Below are 20,683 nucleotides of genomic sequence, written 5' to 3'. Positions count from 1 at the left end.
GGAGAATGCTAAAGGTACTACATTGGCTAAATCTCTCAAGCAACAAATCCATGGATGTAATAAGAAAATGTGATGAAATACATATGTAGTGAATACACATGTAGCATGGTGCATGACAAGGCAAAGAGAAGGGCCTAGGTGGGCACGTATATTATTCCAAGTGTGAATCTTTGTTAAACCCTAAAGGCTAGGTTTCATATAAATAGAGCTCTTTTAGTTCATTTTCTATTTCATATTTCTATTGATGTCTTCTCTTATTCTCTTTTAATGTACCTCATAGCCTACACCAAGCAAATTGTGTGATGGCATCTACTATCAGGCCAAGGCCAAGAAGCAAACTACGTGACAACATCCACTATCAGGCCAAGGCCAAGGACAAGTTTTCACTTCCTCACCATGGAAAGGCAAAGGGATCTCACATTCCACATGATGGGATGACTCTAATAGTAGTGCAACCTTATTATCCTCGTATTCTTCCTCTCCCTATCTATCCAAAAGCTCGAAGAGCCTGCCTGAATTGGCCTTGGAGTCTTTGAAAAGAGCTCGAGAGTAAGAACATTCTTCGAAAGCGGAAGAAGTAAGCAAGGATGTGAAAGTTGACAATAACGAGTCGAAGAATAATGAGGGAGACGCCTCTACCAATGAGAAAGGTGGAAACAATGATGATGAGGGCAACATTGATGACAACATCCATAGGCTCCAAGATAGCTTAGAGTGGCCAGAGGCTAGTGGAGATGCAGCCGAGGGGCACACAACAGGTGGTAAGGGTCTCATACGATGCCCCAAGATAAAAACAAAGCAAACCAAACAACTTCTTTCTCCTCCTCTAGTACCCTTGCTCCATGCTCCAAATCCAACCCTTATCGAGCAACCCCCACCCGAGTCCCAATCCCAAGCCAATAAGCACAAGGATGACAATCATAGCGAGACCTAGCGAGATGAGTCCTAGGTCAAAGGCTAAAGTAGAGAAAAACTATCACCTTGCGGCTCTTAGGGAGATCCGCAAGTACTGGAAGAGCATGAAATTATTGATCAAGAAAGTGCTCTTTCACACTTAGTGGAGAAAATCCTTCACTCTTATGGATGTCGATTTCGCATACAAGGGATTGCAGTGGAAGCTATCTACAAAGCTGTAGAAGCATATCTTGTCGTCCTTTTTGAGGATGCATATCTTTGTGCAATTCATGCCGAGTGGGTGACCATGATGGAGATAGACATGCACTTACTTAGATGGATAAGAGGAGAGAGATTAGAGCCACCAAGGGCCTGCATTTTTTGTAACGCAATGCAATGCAATGTACTTTGTGATATTCGACATGTAATGTGTCTCGAATGTCTCATATTATATTTGTGTGTGATGTATAATGATTAAATTTGTAATGTCAATTGAGAAATCGACAATTAAGTAGAACAAGAAATCAATTATTGAGCCAATGGTCTAGTTAACCTTTTTGCATTATTGAATAATAAGTTAGCATGTATGAAACAAGCGACGAAGTACATGGAAAATTTTAAAAATTTATCCATAAAAAATTCGTGGTTTAACAAGCCAATCGGCTTATCTTTGGCCCAAAATGATATTAAAAACTGCATCTGAGTTGTCTTGCAATCTTTGGATGCCACGGTGTGTGAATGGGCAAGACAACAATGCATACATTTTTTATTGATAAAATTTTAATTGTATTTTTGTATACTGTATTTTAAGAATATGCACATCAATATTATATAATGTCGGTTCATAAAAACTTTCAATCTTATCACAATTGAATACCAAAAAATAAACAGAATGCTTGAGAGATAGATTGCAATAAAAATATATTTATATTATAGTGTATAGTACAAAGTGCTTTTGTTTTAGAGGACTATGCTTAGAATGCTCGAGCTCAGTACAACTTTTAGGCCATCTTCAAGAGCTTGATTTTCTCTTGGGCTTCCTTTTGTTTCTTTTTGGCCTCTAGTAACAACCCTACCTTGACTCTCTTGCATGGTAGCGCAGCTAGCTTTGTTGATCCCCATGACATGTAGTATCCTTCTGTACAGGTGTGTACTAAATACATGTTTCACCAATTCCTATTTAACAAGAATAATTTGGTACACATTTGAGGTGATGGTGGCTATATAGTACTTTTGATGGGGCCTTCAGGGTAGTGAGCTGAGCCAGTCTGTTCGGTGTGAAGGTGACATGGACAATGGCTATGTTAGCAACAGTGGGAATCATGCCAATGCAGTGCCTTATGGAGGCATCCTTCTCGAATATTCCTTGGCCCTTTTGGTAACTTGTAATATCAGTGATGTTAAGCATGATCTACATTGACATGAAATTAGCTCAAAATAGTATACATTGTAAAATAAAGCATCTAGACATGTCTGTAGATACACTTACTTCCTGCTCGGCATAGCTGGTAACCTTCAAGGGCTTAGTCAAGTCCACACTTAACTTGGACTTGTTGATCAGGGGGGACTTACTATGTTCTCAAGGGCATTGCCTTGCCACCAAGCGAGTGTACACTACCCTTCGGGAGGTTAGTCATAAATATATGTATGCATCACGTGGATTCAATATAAGGGATTTTTAAAATACTATTTTTACACATTTTTTACGTATAGAAGTGTTCATATAAAGGGGTTACTTACAGATTGAATAGAAAAAGATTATGTTTTATTAAGGAAAAATTCACAAATAATGATATTTATAAATAGGCATTGAATGCATGTGATATAGAGGGTATACATATAGTGAATTCCCCACAGCACAGCCTCAAACTCTTGGGTGCTAATTGTTGCGTGGTCCACTAAGTCCACAACACCTGCAAGTGCTATGAGGGTGTGGTTTATGTATTTTAGCTTCCAATTTTTGTACTCCATAGGTAGATCATCAGACACGAGAGTGAAGTCATTAGCGATTGCCAACATCAACAATGGTTCATCCTCTTGCACTCTGAAAAATTTATCTACATCATGGAGAAATAAGAAATCTTTGTTGTTATTGAAGACTTTGCTCATGCTATCTATGCGATAGTTTGGATCAATAATAGAGGGGGCAACCTCTTGCTCACCTGAGCTACCTCTTAAGGTGTTATCCACAACAATTACAGCTCTATCAAACATAAGGTCTAGAGCTTTTGCTTGTTCTACAGCCTCTGCTTCCTCTCTAGCATTGTGTATTGGTAAAGGGTTTAGATCAGGGGTATCCTTCAGTAAGCCTTCCACATGCTCTTCAGCATCCACTATGACTGCAAGTGGGTCCTCACCTTCATTGAGTAACAAAATTAAAGTGGCAATCCATGAGAGGTAGTCAATGCCATGTTGATCAAAGTCATATTCTCTAGCTTGTTGAGGAGTGAGGTGCTTGAAGTAGGTGGGGGTGCAATTTGTACAAAAATGACCTAGTCATTTTCGAAATGCCTCCATGGCATAGATGTACTTCAAGAGATTGTATGGTTTTCATTGCTTGTTAGAATCCTCAAACCCAATGATATATTCTCATATGTGTTCATGTACTTGAGAGTATTGCAAGCTTGGGCCATATCATAATACCGTATCATAATACTTGATATTGGGACAAAAGATATTGTAAAGATCTCATCTCTTAACAATTTTTATGCCTTGAAGGAGTTGCATGAAGCTATTAAGAGTATGATCCATCATGGAAGAAGCGGTGGAGTAAGATTTGAATTACTATATCCCAACCAAAACAAAAAATTCAAATATTAAACAAGCTCACCATTCTACCACCAATACAAAATTTAAAGCTCTTTGTATGAATACTTTCCATCAAGATTGGATTCTCTCATAGATTTAAGAGACTCTAACAATTACTCATTGTGATTGACTTGATCATTTCACTTGGCATATGAATTTGAATCTCGCTTGTTCCATGTCTTTAGTAGACTCTAAGGAAATCCATTGGCATGCTTTTTTTATTTAGCATTGATAATAGAAGGGCATGTACAATGATGAACGTGTAATTAAGTAATGAAATATAACACTAGAGACTATCACTATGCACTAAAAGATGTCACCTTTGTGCACCTTATCTATCTCATTCCATCCTTTTTCAAAATTGAAATTAATAAAGTCCTCTAGTATATTCTTACGAATGAACATGGAAAGATATTGATGCGCATTAGTGCTAGACTTGAAGATACATGCAAAAACATGAATTGGTATAAACTACGAAATATCCTTGATCTCTTGAAGCTCTCCTGAATCGCGACAAGCTATGAATGTCATGTACAATCTTTGTTTTCAATGGCTGAAGCATCCACTCATTTGGAATGGGCCATTCCAAAGATTTGAGAGGTGGACAAGGAAGTAATTCAAGAGAACTATATGAATTAACTGATGTATACACTATATACATGAACTTATAGAAAAAAATCTTGTGTTGTAAAAGATATTGTGATGACTTTTCAATTATCATTGTCTCACCCACATCCACATGTAGAGCTTTATATGTCCCAAAAAAGCTTCCTAGAGGAGGTTAGTCCTCAATAAGATTTGAAGGGAAAATCTCTAACAGGAGGGAAGAAGTAAAAGTTTCAAAAACATATGAGAAGTTAAGAACATAAAAGTAATGACCTGCAGTTAGATGGGAAAACTTGTTGAGTAGTCTCAAGAGGTAGCTTCAAGTCCTTCACACCATATATAAATAAAATTGCCATGGAAGAAAGAGAAGAAGTTGGGTGCTAGATAGCCATGGCTGGGAGAATATGGGGGCTTTGTGGCTATGGCTATGCTTAGAAGAAAGAGAGCCACTGTGTGCTATGTGATTATGGTTGGAAAAAGCTAGGGGCTGTGTGGCTATGGTTGTGTGAGGATACAAAGATGAGAAGGTTTGTGGAATGAAGGTAAGAGAATGTGTGGCTATGGTTGTGTGAGCATAGAGAGATGAGAAATTTTGTGGAATGGAAGAAATAAAATAACCATGGAAGAAAGAGAAGAAGTTGGGCCATGGCTGGGAGAATACGGGGGCTTTGTGGCTATGGCTATACTCAAAAGAAAGAGAAGGTTGTATGCTATGTGACTATGGCTGGGTGAAGCTAGGGGTTGTGTGGCTATGGTTGTGTGAGGATACAAAGATGAGAAGATTTGTGGAATGGAGATAAGAGAATGACCATGGAAGAAGGAGAGAATCTGGGTGCTATGTGGCTATGGTTGAGAGAAGTTGGGAGCACAAACAGTTGAGAAGATTTGTGGAATGGAGGGGGTCCATCTAACATAGGGTGGTAAAAGTTTGGGGGGGGGGGGGGGAACAAACCTATAAGTGATGGGGACAAGGGGAAAAGGGAGTGGATAAAATGTGCACACCACCCCCTCCTATTGGCCCACCTCAAATCTCGTCATTAGGAGAGCCATAAACTCTTAAGCTAAAGAGCCATTTTTGAGTCCATATTTTTCCTAATGGAGATGCAGATATGTCACTTTTGGGGTTCCCTCAAGTTATTGTTAGGATAGGAACCCTAAATCTTGTAAGATGTAAAAGAATAAAGAAGCAATTCAAAGGCTTTCTCTAGATCCTAATGGCAAAGAAGTATGATCCTCTACTTTATGGAAAGTCGTAACCTCAAATAAATAAGAAATGATGCGGTATAGATAAGTTAATTAACAAAGTTAGCTTTCTTTGTTTCTCTATCTCTATATATACACAAGCAGGGAGAAGGGACCACCTCAGTTAGCCACTCTAAAGCATAATATGAGAAATTTGGCCAGACCCTTGATTGCAATTTGGTGAATTGGATTATTTAGCATGTAATGCTCAATGGTAAAGAGCTAGATTGATTAGAAATGAATTTACAAGCCCAACAAAGAGATATTTTATATGTTCTTAGACAATGATGAAAGATGCCCTTATCTTTGTCTAAGCTAAGCATGCATAAAAGGATGCTCATGCATATTTGCAAAGATACTTCCTTTACCTTTTTTTGGTAGCACATATGAAAGCTTAATCAATTCTTAAATATGCATTATATACATGTTTTTTCAAATCATCAAACATAGTGTTTAACTTTTTCTCGATAGCATAGATTAAACACCCTAAACATTGTTCATTCAAAAATTTTTGTCACATTTAAACATGCGTATAACATGTTGTCTAGTTGAGTGCTTCCTCAATGTTTATCTAAGCATCAAGAAGCCCTAAACATTGTGAGACATTTTATATGTTCTTAGACAATGATGAAATATGCCCTTATCTTTGTCTAAACTAAGCATGTATAAAAGAAGCCATTGCATATTTGGAAAGCTACTTCCTTATCTTTTTTTGGTAGCACATATGAAAGCTTAAACAATTCTTAAATATGCATTCTATACACGGTTTTTCAAATCATCAAACATAGTGTTTAACTTTTTCTCGATAGCATAGATTAAACACCCCAAACATTGTTCATTCAATTTTTTTTTGTCACATTTAGACATGCGTATAATATGTTGTCTAGTTGAGTGCTCCCTCAATGTTTATCTAAGCATTAAGCAGCCCTAAACATTGTTAATATAGAAGTTTTGGTGTGCTTTATGCAGATGTATAAACTTGAATGGAGATTTAATTATTCTCTCACTTGAAGAATTGTCTAAGAAAGAGATTCAAGAGGCGTTAATAAACCCATTCAAAAATCCATTTACATAGTAGTTCAATTAGAAAATTGAGAACCTTGAAAAAGAACAAGAACATAAAAGAAGCTCTGAATAACCAAATCAAATTTATGAAAAACAAAGATTATTAAGACATTGGAAGTGAGTTGAACCTTGGATCTTTTAAGAAGAGGGCTCTCTCCATGCTAAGAAGGCTCCCACATCTGGGACACGAGCTTAAATACCTCACAATACTTTGAATGACATCTCATAGCCCCTTCCCCTTTCCCCTACTCTCTTTCTCTCTCTCTTTCTATATATATATCTCTCTATCCCTTGGCTTGTTTACTTTTCATTTGCACCAAATGTTGCGTTTTCTTGGGCTTCTTGGAATGCTTAAATTTGAGGATGTAGTATATTTTAAATCAACTTGTATATAACCATGTGTTAAAGCAAATGTGTAAGATATTGCATTCTTTCGTATTTTTATACATGGTTAAAGTGCTATCTTTTCTTTCCCTCCCCACAAATGTATTGAAACGTATTTGTTTGTTTGTATTTGGCCTCCATATCTTTACTTTCATTCCGTTATAGTGTTCGAGGATAATTTTCTTTATTGGGCTAGAGCAAACACTCAGGTGCATTTAAAAAAGACTTTAGAATTTGCAAGGTTCACAAACAATTTCAAACACCTTACAATTGTTTTTCAAGGGATGTTTTCCAAAGGAATTGCTCTTTTTCCTTTATCTTCCATTCGAATTTACCCTACTATCTTGATGGCCATCTTGTTGGATGAATCAATGACACCATACAAATGTTGGAGAAGTAGAAAACTTTGTGATCTTTTGGCTAAGGCCCGCGAACCATCCAATAGTGTCATTCAAAGATTCCACTATCTATTATACTCATTGTGGAATTGCAATAAAATATATAAATTGATGGATGATTGAATGTGTTTTTTAAAGAAATTTTTTTTTGGGCATGTTTATGAGGGCATCTATTGATGTGTCTAGAGGCTTGTCTCTGTACACATTGGATTTGTGAGTTAAAATGCAAATTAATATGCCTATACATGCACCATTTTTCACTATAAAATCTTTTAACACACCAGATTTATGAGTTAAAATGCAAATTAATATACCTATACATACACAATTTTTCACTATAAAAGTTCCAGGGAGTTTCGGCTCATAGAATTGCACTCTTAATTGGAGCTACAATCATACAACCAATAGTTTTTTTGTTTTGTTTTTCTTATGCATATGTGCGTTTACTTTTAAAAAATGTAACAACACTTTTGTAGCTATAGTACCATTTAACAAGAAATTGGTCTCAAATATTGTTGTTAAGCTATATATTCATAAAACTTCATTCAATAAATGTAAATGTCCTTAGACTAATCTATCATACGCATACAAAAAAAAGAGGCTAAATTTTGAATTATAGCGAAGTTAATATATCATGCACTTACATAGTGCCTAATCTAGGATGTACACATGTATACGTGCAATAAGGAGAGGTATCATAGATGTTAAAATGTTGGATCTAGAGCATGGCAAGAGCTATGGAGGTTGAAAGAGATGAAGACTAAATTCATATTGACATGGACAATGAGTAGACAACTGTTACACACAAGTAAATTATGTTCCAAGATGGAAGCTTGGACTCATAAAGACAGTCTTGTGTATTGGATTGATAATGACACTAACTGAAAGAGGATAGCATGATGATATTGTATTTATCATTACGAAAGTGACAGTCAAGTACAATGCTTTATAGAAGTTTGGTTGTTTCACTCTTATCATTGTGCATATGGGATTCAGGACATCTCTTCATGGAGCATACATCATTTGTCATTTCTCAACACTCCTTCGAAAATTATGAGTCTCTATCCTTATTGGCTTTTGCCCCCCCTACATGGTGACATGGCTTAGGGGATCAACTCATAGGTAGCCTAGTTAAGTTAAAGCTTGAAACTTTACATCTTTGGCAAGGCTTTTTACAAAGAAAATCCACTAAGAAAAGAAAAATAGAGATCCACTATGGGAAGAACATATGAAAGATACAATGAAAGATTCTTTAGAACAATCTGTCTCAGAGTTATTAATGGTGGCGAAAGCATCTTCTTCTTCTTCTTATTCTTCATTCATGGACTCATTCTGGTGGTTATCATTCTACATTTATTGTGCTTTTTTCTTGTGGAAACATTCATTGGCTATATGGCTAGTCTTGCCATAGTAATGACATATAATCCGATCTTTATTGTTGTTGGTGTTGAGTCCTCAACTAGGACCTCTTGCTCCATAAGTGCCCTTGGTGTAGAAGAGACTGTTGTTGGTGGTGTGTTCCTTTGCATCCTTGCTTTTAACTTTGCTTTCTCCATCACATAGTGAGTGCCCAATATCTTTAAGTGAGAGCCTTGAAACATTACTTAAGGTGGACACAAGATTTTCATATGGATCCTTATTTACACTTGCTAGCAGTGCAACTATTGCTTCATCTTCATCAATATTCTTCTTAAGAGTTGCAAGTTGGGTTTTTAGGCTCTTGAACTTGTTAATGCGTATGGTCATGGAAGTACTATATTTATATCTAGTTTATAAAACTATATGAGTAATTTTACATTTGAATTCTTTGCTTGGGTACCAAAGATCCTGTCAAGTTTCTCTCAAGCAATTCTAGTATCTCTAATGCCAGAGATATGATTTAGCACATCATCACTTAGTCCCCAAGCAATGATGCCTAGTGCCTTGTTATTCATATTCTTTCATTCTTTGGGTTTTGGTGGAGCTACTGCAAGGATTCCACTTTTTGAATCTTCTTTTCCACCATTTGCATCACTTTCATCATCTTTAAAGAGATCCCATAAGTCTTTCCTCATGAGGTGGTACATGGTCTTTTTCTTCCAGGCATGAAAGCCTTCTCCATTGAAATTTGCTATTTGTTCAACCTCTGCTGTTTTTGATTAGCAGCAAATCAACTAGTAAAAGGGTTGTACTTCAATGTGTCAAGAGACACAAGATTAGTGTTTAACAACACTACACGAGCATTAAAAAAATACTATCTTGGAGCTCAGTGTAGGATGTTGATGCTTGATTTTCTTCTTGCTTGTTGATTTAGTGTGATGCTTTGTTGGAAGTAAGTGCTCAATAAGACTAGAGTGGTAGAGTCTTCAGTGGACTAAGAGGAGTAAGAAAATGAAAGGTTTTGTGACCTTGAAGGTCAATGGCTATGGCTACCCACAAAGATGATAGTTAGGGTTTCTTAGATTGTGATCAATAGAGAGAGTATTTTGGGAAATCCTATTGGGTGAGGTTTGCCCACTTTTGGGGGCTACCAAAGCCCTATGGTGGCAGCATAGATCGCACATGGAGATGATGGTAGTCGTACGACCAATAGGGGCGTAGTTTATGACAATGACGAGGAAGAATTTAGACAATGCCAGCTTTTGCAGAATGCAATGTCGATGTGTGACATGATAGGATGGTGCGCCTTGAATAGAGGGAAAGTTATCCAGAAGAAATCGTGTGGAGATATTGACTATGAAGAGAGATCTAGGTGTTCCAAGCAGATAGGGTATTGCTATCCATGCTAGCCATGAAAGCTCCAATGAAGGTGAAGGTGAAGCTTTAGTAAGAAATGAAGTCTTGAGTTGATACCAAGCTGGGCAGAAGTGAAAGGGAGTTGGAGAAGCAGAGTGAGGAGCTGACCATGCTCACCTGAGTTTTGATAGCATGTTAAAATGTCAGATTTGGAGCATGATAGGAGCTATGGAGATTGGAAGATGAAGACTACATTCGTGTTGATATGGACCATGAGTAGACAATTGTTACACAAGTGAAATAGGTTCCAAGATGGAAGCTTGGACTCATAAAGACAATCTTGTGTATTGGAGTGACAATGACACTAAGTGAAAGAGGAAAGCATCATGATATTGTATTCATCGTTATGAAAGTGATAGTCAAGTACAATGCTTTATAGAAGTTGGGTTGTTCCACTCTCCTCATTGTGCATATGGAATTCATGACATCCCTTCTTGGAGTAGAGATCGTTTGTCATTTCTCAACAATGGATACACATTTCTCACTAATGCATATAGGGCTCATTCTCCAGGAAGCACGTGTCATGGAGGAGCATGAGGAATCTTATCATGACAATGTACATGCAGTGTGGTGTGTCAAAGCAATCAGCTCCACATCAAAACTTGCATGTTTATGTGTTATTCTTTAGTTGTACTTGTAGTAACAGATTGAAGATACAAGTAATACCCCTAGAAATAAGTATTACTTTGGCTACAATGTACACAAGTACATAGAATAAAACGAAACTATTGAAAAGTAAGCTTCACATTGTTTAAACTAGCCTTAGTTAAACCATTCACATGTGTGATGCTTAAACTATATAAAAAGCAAAACAAAATAAGTAATATTTAAGCTTCTCATTGTTTCAATAACATTAAAACTAACATTATTCAAACTAGTTTTACATAAAACTAATGTTAAAGTAGCTTTAGTTAAGAATTAGACATAAACTAATCCTAAAAGATAGAAATCAAGCATTACAATATTCTCTATCATGTTTTGCGTAGTGTAAATCATTATGAAGCTTGTGAGGCTACACCTCGCTTGCTTTGCATTTTGCTAGGAAAAATCTTTTTCTCAAAATAATTACTTTTTAAGCTTGTTTCCTTCATGAAACATAGACATTTGGAGGAGAATATTGTTAAGGTTCATATCATCCAAGTTGAAGCGGGTGCCATTAGCTTTTTATACACAAAAAACCCTAATAATAGAGCTCTCTCTCGCTCTCTCTCATTAGGTTGTGTCTTAGTTCTCTCATTGAAGATGGCATAATGTATAGTTTTCTCCTTACTCATAGCCCATATCACATATCATGTGGATTTGTAAGCCTTGAGAGTAACTATAAGAGCCTATGATTGTGGTGTAAAGGTAGAAAGATTTTGGTTGCATGCTTGCAATGTATGGCCTAAATCTAGACACAATTATTACTCATATTTTATTGTCAAAGATGCATCTATGTGCACATTCATGAATGCTTCTAATTATTATTTAGTTGGATTATTGAATGTGTCCATGTATAGGATCTTGCAAAATACTTTGAACAAAGTCGGGCATCAAGAAAAATGGTGAAATAACAAAGTCAAAATACCAAAATTAAAAAAATAATTGAGCAAAAACACACATTTTTAAAAGAAAGATTACCTCTTGAATCTCTCTCTCAAACTAAAGGATGAAGACAAAATAAATCATGTTTGTTATTTTTTGGAATGAATAAGAAGAAGAAAAATGGACAACCATTTTTAGGAAAAAAATATTTTAAAGGGGAGGAAAATACATTTTGATACAACCATTGCGCTTTGAGAAGAAGAATAAAATCTAGCTTCTCTCTACATGATAACTTTTGTGTCTCATCTATCAATAAGCTCTTCTTCCACCTTCTTTCTCTTTATAGGACATTAAACATGAAAAATGAAATGTTGGCAGGTTTGAATGTCTCATCCCTATTTATGTGTTTGTAAGCACATCTATATGCATCTCAACGATGCAAACTACTTGTCCTTAAAGATATGTTGTTAGAAACACGTATAAAGCATATGTAAAAGCACATCTATAATACACATATATACTAGTTTTTTTTTGTAATGCAAGCACTTGTGGCTAGAGGGAGGGATCCGATAGTATTGATTAATTATGAAATGCACAATTTTGTAGTTTGAAGACAAAAAGTTCATATTAGTGCTCTTGAGAACATAGATGATGATCATAGAGCATCAAAGAGATTAAAAATTGATACTGAGGATGATCTCTTATGAGACTCTAAAGTATTGTAAGTACTTGTGAGATTGATGTAAGATGTAACCCAATACATGAACGCATTCTCTTCAAGTTTGTTTATAAATGTTGTATTTCCACCTCAATTTTAGCTACATATTTCATTTCCTATGGCATTATTATGTTTGTAATTTACATACACATTGCAAACTTGAGATAAATCCTAGTGGTATGTTGTAACGCAAAGAGAACATGAAAAGAAGGGGGTCGAATAAGTGCGATTGTTTTCGTGGAGTTCCTTTACAATTATTGGATATGTGACTTTTTTTCAATTGTGACATTTCCTATGACTTTTGTTGCTAGCTTCAATCTTCTTGCTTTTTAACCCAATGTCACCACTATATATCATATGAATCTCCAATTAAAAGAGTTTGTAGCTTCACATGAAGAGCAAAAGATATGCATGCATTGCAAAGGGAATAAACCACCTTATATGCAAGTCCTTTGAAAATATAGATACTTTCATAATAGCACAAACATTTGTTGCTATCTTGATGTTGGTGAGGGTGGGCCATTTGTTGTGCAATCATTTGCAAGGTTGAGGCCATTATCATAAAAATATCTAATAATTTGAGAAGTGGCTTCAAGATTGAGGGTGTCAATGTATTGTTGTGAATCCACCTTAGATGGTTTGAGGTGGCCATGAAGCATAGATAAGGGACAAAGAGATATTGAACTTAGAAGATCGTTTGTGTCCTTAACAAAAGGTAAATAATGACAATTGTCTTGGGTGTAAGCTCATTGATAAAAAGGATTTACTTTGTTCTTAGTGAAAGGTTACCCTTGGGTTGTCTTACATTATTTCTTAGATTTTGTGTACTATTTAAAATAGATTAATATTTTTTGCATTGAGATTTGTACAAGCTTTTGCAACTATGATTGAAATTTTTGCACTTATGTCATTGCTATTTGAGAACAATGTAATTATTATTCTATAATTGAAACTAAAACAATATCAATTTAGTTTTGTATTTTTGTCATGTATTGTTTAGATGAATTCCATTCTCAATGAACCCCAAGTCCATTTGTTGCATTTGGAGACTCCAAATGCAAGACTTAGATGTGATTGCAATGCTTATGGATGTGCTTTGTCTATTTTTTATAAGTCCAATCATAACAAGTGAGTTTGAAGTGTTATATAAGAACTATGATTAGAAGTGCCTTTCTATTGTGAATTTCTTAAAAATGTTGTGTGTGTTTTTTCTTTGTTGAGATAAGGCACACACATGATTAGCTAGAAGGGGGGCATCTCCCCTCCAAATATTAGTTTAGAGAATGGGCAAGAGCCACATTGGCATTTTTTGTGTGCATAGAAAAAATATTCTATGAGACAAATAAACAACAAATCTTGATTGGAGTGTGATTGTTTTCCTTTGTGGCCCTACTAAGGAGGACCAAATAAGTGTTTGAGTGAGCAAGAGCTTCAACTTATCTGAACACACCACATGAACATAGGTGTTCAACCAAGTGATGCCCTCAAACATGACTTGAATCCACACCTGACTGCTAAGCCATCACTTTTGGGACTTGACAATGTAGGTTTCATAACCTAAGATCCATACGTATAACAATCACAAGGGCATAAGGCAATTAGGTTGAGGCCTATTCTATTAAACACATATCCAAATAAATAGAACTTATGATCCTTGCTAGGATGTTAAAATAAAAAACTACCATGAATGCTCCCTTTATATCAAGAAGTTGCTCTCAAATAGGAGTTTGTATTGCACTGAGAGAGGATAAGCAATTTATCATGCATGCCATGGTCACATCTTGTTTTCTTGAAGGAAAATTGAAAAAACTAGGTATACTTGAGGTTCAAGCATGGTTTCAACTAGTATACTCTCATCTTAATATGGTTATAAAAGGACATTTGATTAAAGATCATAGTTAAGGAGATTTATCATGCATTAGAATCTTGAAGGGCGGAACTATAATTGTGTAACATACCACATACATTTTATCAAGGCTTGTTTAAATTCAAAAAGTTTAGGCTAAGCTAATACTATTAATCAACAAATTAGATTTTTAGATCACTTTTTGGAAGAATAAATCCTTGGTAGATACCAATGAAAAGGGGTCATCTTATTCATGACAAGCTAAAAAGAGGTTTTTAAGTATCCCTTCAGTGCACATTGTACACAAATTGTCTTAGAAATGTATCCTTGAATATTAGAGAAATTGTATGCACAAGTTTTGTGTATACAAGCTTTTATTCTATCTTAATCAAATTGCAATTTCTTTTACCATATTGTCTTTGTAACATGGTTTTGCTACATGCACACTCTACATTCATTGTGTTAGCCACCATAAGACATGGCCTTTGGTATGCTATTGTCATGCTTTATTGGACAATCTGACCTTTATAAATCTATAAGCTCTTTGTGACTATGTCCCCTTTCTGAATTTATATATCTATATACAAAGACTAGTTTAATTAAGTATAAACACAATGAAACTAGTTTTTCATATGATGGACTCTTATAGGGTCATTTTATATAATATTCAAACTTTTTAAGGGGCTTAGTTACACCAAACACATTGGCCATCTTTAACATTGTCTAGCCATTTAGCCCTTTACAAATCTTGTTTGGTGCTTTCCATCCTTCTTGGTTGCTTTTCTTCTACTAATGCATACACTAGGTGCTCTATGCCTCTCTCTCTCTCTCATACATACATACCCACATCCACTTACATACATATGTATGAGTATAGTACATCATACAAAGATACATACAATATACATACTTGTATACATGCATTGTTGTTTTACTTCCCCATTAATAGCAAGGCAAATTTTGTGCACCTATTCATGTTCCACCTTGAAAGTACTTCACATGATTTTTGATATTGTAAAGCTATTGCTCAAAGATTGTTAATTTTTGTGACATGCCTCAAGGACTTCAAAAGAAGTCACTCAAATTTTAGAAGTTAAATCCTCAACTAACACTTAAGATTCCAGCTGTGTTCCATCTTTGATTAGAAGAATTTTCATAATAGACAATCTTGGGATGTATGAAAATTACAAGGGAGCATGAAGAAACCTGCCAAGAACCTAATGTATTGATGATTTGATAGATACTTATTTATTGAAACAAGGAGGGAATGTTGCCAAGTTGTTACTGCTAAAGTGTGCATGAATGTTTGCTGACAATGCTAAGATTAAACCTTCGCTCCAAAATTTTCCAATTCCCATGATCCCAAAACATAGACAATCAACATGACTCATTGGCCATGGGTTCTCTTAATTTAGCTAACACGTCATTAGGTTCAGATCTCAAACTTGTTCTAAGTAACATTAGTGGTCACAAAAAACTTAGGTCTAATATAAAATGAATTGCAAAAATTTCGTAAAAACCTTTAAAATTTAATAAAGAAGAGGGTTTAAAATATTTGAAATTCACAAAAACGTAGTTAAAATGGCAACTACGTGTGTAGTAAGTTGAATGAACAATCCGTGTGTAGTAAGTTGAATGAACAATCTCTCCAAAAGTTAAAAGTTTTGGTATCTGCTACCAAACATGTTTTTCATGAACACCGGTGGTGAACAATATTTTTGAACTTTACATGCGCCTCACACGTTGTACGCGCGACTGTAGCGCACATGCGTTGATGTAAGAACATGTCATTAAGGCTGGTCTTTTTTGTGTATTCAGTGTACGGAAGATTCTTGATAAGTACCGGAAATACACTGGATGTGCAAGAAATGGAGCGGGAGCGACTCAAAGTCTAGAGGTAAGGGACTCGGTCCGCATTTGCAAGAAATGCAGTCTCTTACTCTTTCATTTGCCAGCTTCATCTTCAAGTACTGTATATCTAGTGAGCAACCAGGGCGAATCTGTATGTCTAATGCGTGAGTAAAGGAGGAACATTACACTAGTGTTTGCATGTGTGTCTCACAGAGAGAGAGAGAGAGAGAGAGAGAGAGAGAGAGAGAGAGAGAGAGAGATGTCACTTGGCTCACAGCTACCAAGGCTTAGTACGTCTATCCATTTGCACAACATTACTTTGGTTATCGCTCATGGCAATAATCGCTCCACAAAATGGCCCTATTCTGGAGTGCAAGTGTAATGCAGGTTGCTGCAACATCCAGCATTGTGGGTTCACATAAGCTTTAGTACCAGATATATACCCTTGCTTTTACGTGCTTGATCGCTTATTGTAAAGCACCGGCGTAGACAATCCATGGGTGACTCTTTGTGGTTGTGTAGTACAGCTTTCCTCGCTTGAGCAGAAACATTCAGAGTGTCTTCCAGACACTCAATAATTGGTTCGTTCAGTCTACACCTGGATCGTTGTTTTAGAGGATTTCAGGTCAATTGGTCTACACTTGCTTCGGTCATTGACTTCTTCCGTCTCTCGCCTTCGCTTCACCAGCACCTTCACTGCAACTATAACCTGTAGGACGTGCAGGGGCTGAGCCTTGTATCAGCTTTCATCCTTCATCCAGCCGAGTTTCGCTTCTTGCCTTCATCCTTTCTCATCTTGCTCACGTGAATCTTCTTGCATTGCCACTCTTACGTGGTATCATGGTCTTACTATTACCGGCTTTGCGAGCCTACTGCACAATTTCATTACCAGCTTTGTCTACTCGTCGCAATCGCCTCATTCAGAAATGTTGCTGATATAATTGGTAGCATATGTTAAATATGACCATTATATTTGGGTAGCATATGCATGGATACTTTATATGGATAAGGCAAGAGACTGATATGGATCTTCTAGGAGAAGGTATTGAGAGCCTTCTCCCTAGTATAATTTGCTTTCTTGTTACGGCTAACATAGAAGATTGTTTTCCAATTGACACCGTGACATCTACGTTGCATAGGAAAAATCCTGCAACATGAGTTAACGTAAGAGATGGTCAAGTGCAGCATGAAAGAGATCTTGCCGTTGCCGAGCCCTCATAGTGCCTATGTCCGATCGAGACTAAGATGCTTAATGAAATAGTTAAATCGACCGTTGTCTACCGTGACAAAGCAATACACATCGATGCATGTGATCAACGTGTATCCTTTTAAATCAAAATTGATAAAAACATACAAAGGTAGGGATTTACCAAAAAATACAGGAGATTGGTTAAAATACTTATGAGCCAAATAGTTAGAATGTTGGCATGTAAGACCTCAATGCGTGAAGTGCATGAGATTAAAAAATGTTAGGAAGGCCTATTGTATTTGGGCATCAGAATAGCATTTTTCCACAAATGTGTGAGCTTTAAATAAGGATTTATTGTATGATGCTGTGCTTCAATGCAAGGTCAAAAGAATACCATATAATCATGCATACCTAAAAGCCACAATCGGTTTGTCTCCAATTGGTGAAAGCCAAAAGCATACCATGTATGGGATATATTCCGTGGGGCCTTAAGTGTATCATTGGCCTTGAATGCATGAGTTGCTTTAGCCTCATGAACTGTAAGCCACCTGGCATATTGCCTTTAGTGCATGAGTCGTAATTGGAAGCATTTAAGTTATCTTTGATTTGATCCTCAAGACCATTTGAGACTTTTAATCTTGAGGGGTTGGAGGGCCCTTCATACCTCAGGCTGTAAATGCATCAAGAGCGTCAACTTATGAGTTGTACATGCTTCATTAGCTAAGGCTATGACCATTTTGAGGCCTTCTTTCAATGCACATGTGAGCATAGATTGAGTTATCTCCTTCTCAATAATCTCAAAAAGACTCAAGGTTGCTACAATTGATCCTCACTTTTATCTTGGGAGGCAATCCACCACCCCCACCCCCACCCCCACCTCCACCCCCACCCCCACACCCACAAACTCGAGACCATTGAACCTATCTATGCATGATTTGTGCCACTCTTTCCAAGCACATCGATAGACCTTGCTAACGATGGGATCATGTCTATGGTTTGTATCGATGTGTTGTTTTGTTCATTGTCTTACAAAGTACATATGTGGGTTTAAATAGATTATCATTCTTAGAATCACAACAATAGTAATTGTGTTTGAATTAATCCAATCTATTTCGTAGTGCTATTGTAGTGCTATTTGTAGGGACTTTCATCATTCTCGTCTCTATACTCAACTTTGCACTAACTAGACCAAGAACTTCTAGTGCTCGAATCTTTATGTTTCACATAGTAGAGAAAAATCTACTCATAAACTAATAATTACGGCAGCTTCCCAAAAACTCATTTAACCCTAAGAAAATACATAGCCTATAAAAGTAATAATGGTTATTAATAAAATATAACAAAGTTTTTCTATACTTAATGCTATTCCAATTATACTAACTCATAAACTCCTAACTGACAATTATTGATGCACTAGAACTAAGTGTTCCAATATCTTTGAATTGAATTATAGCTTCATGACCTAAATGATACCCTTGTCGAATACTTATACTAATGTTCAACATGCTTTGTTTGGTGTACATTTGAACTAGTCATCATCTTCAAGACATTTAGTCAAAATATAGAACTAACAGTGAAAGGGAATATTTTTTAACCATCACAATACTTAGTCCCATACACCAAACATGAATCCTAGCTTTCCTAGATTATTACCACATTACTATTAAATTGAGAAATGTAGAGACACTAAATTATTATTTTTTCATTTTGTTTAAATGATTCTAATGTTTTGATGAACTTAAATTATTTATAAAGTCATTATTTGTCTCTTAATAGTGTACTTGGTCTCTACCTTCTTATCAAGTACTTGTATCTAGGAAAGATCCCAATTCCTAATGAGTACTTCTATCTAGGAAAGATTTCAATCTGTAACGAACCTATCATAGAGTCTTTATAATGCTAGTCTAAAAAATAATAGGCTAGCATATGAATTACTTAAAGATTCATAAATAATTGGTTTACATTTGGATCTCTAGTATACGAATTAAGTTTTAGAAAAATCTAAAAACATTATACATTATTTTTGGTAGATTTGATGATTGGTGGCATGTCCACAAAGAAATGTACCAAGATGAGAATCATTGCAGCTAATAAGGATTCTAAAACACATAGGAATTGGCCAAAAGAGTAGAACCCCAAAGTCAAGATATGGAATGAATATTTAGAAGCATTGGTGGTAGAAAAAGACAAATTTCTCTTTCTTCTTGGGGTCAAGATAATTATATTACAAGTTTTACATGCATGAATGTTATTAAAGTAGATGCTAGTCTTGCATTTAAAACCCATCTCACTTACTACATTAGTGAGTTGAGAGTGAGCAAGGATGTTATTTTTGATGAGATGAGCAGTTGGTATGCATCTATTGGTGATGTATTAGATTATGATAATGAATATGATAGCTATGTGAAAAAAGAAAAGCAAGAATCACGGAGCCTTGGTGGACTAGCAACATCATTTGGTAGTGAATCTACAATTGGCCCTTGGTCTGGAAGACTAAAGAGTAGATCCATATCTTCAAGTGGATCTACAAGTATTGTAGGTAAAGAGAAAGAAAAGAAGAAAGTGTTGGATGATAATGATGCATCCACTAGTTGTTTGGGATTTAATGGAGATTCTAGTGGTTCAGAGAGTTTGGATGATGAGCTTGGTATTCCCTCAATCAAGGCATCGGATATATTGCGTGTACATAGTTATATAAAGGCTCAATTGAGTGATTCAGTGGTATGTAAGTCTAGTAGGGTCAGATATCCTATTAAAAGATTTGGTTTTGAAGGTTATGCAGCTTATCATTACGCTTATATGGTGAAGGTAGTTAAAGATATTGAGTCCATTTTTTTCAGGATGCTATTGGTCATGCTCATTGGGATGCAACAATGGATGAAGAGACGATTGGAATAAGAAGGCAATAAATGGCAAGCTTAACATGTGCAGACATTAGTGATGGACTGTCTACACATCTACACTTAGTATATCGGTGGTCATTATGATCCTCACATGGCCATTGACTTATCACTTAATATATTTAGTTTATTGTACATATGTACAATTGATATAGTTATAGCACCAATTGATTAGTATAGTTAGTTATGCACTGTTTCACTTAGTAAGTCACTTTTCTTTATGTTATATCTTATTTATATTTTGTGTACATTGTATTGAGTGGTGAAGAAGAAAAAACCAGCAAGAGAATGTTTTGGCCTCTATCTCTCTTGTTGTGTTCGTGAGTGAGCTTTCCATTGTGTATATGATGTGTGTTTGACACAACAACTCAAGCAAGTCTCTCCACCACGCTATTCTTGACACTCTCTCTAGCATGTGCTTTATGCAATGTAAGGGGTAGGTATCCTTAGCTACATTCATCTTTTTATAATTAATATATACTT

The 20,683-nt window shown here is 36.0% G+C and overlaps 1 protein-coding gene across 1 annotated transcript in view; it reads left to right on the top strand.

The window, feature by feature from the left end:
- The window catches only part of LOC148029983 (uncharacterized), a 60,793-nt gene that overhangs the window by 16,018 nt on the left and 24,092 nt on the right, over positions 1–20,683 (top strand). The window contains exon 2 of the mRNA XM_087686254.1: positions 16,079–16,157. Coding sequence (XP_087542380.1) covers positions 16,079–16,157 — 79 coding nt within the window. The remainder of the gene's footprint in view (positions 1–16,078; positions 16,158–20,683) is intronic.

Source organism: Lygodium microphyllum, chromosome 10 (genome assembly GCF_053477565.2).
Source record: "Lygodium microphyllum isolate KBCC chromosome 10, Lygodium_microphyllum_v1.1.10, whole genome shotgun sequence".
NCBI classification, from domain to species: domain Eukaryota; kingdom Viridiplantae; phylum Streptophyta; class Polypodiopsida; order Schizaeales; family Lygodiaceae; genus Lygodium; species Lygodium microphyllum.
This window is presented reverse-complemented; position numbering and strand designations above follow the sequence as displayed.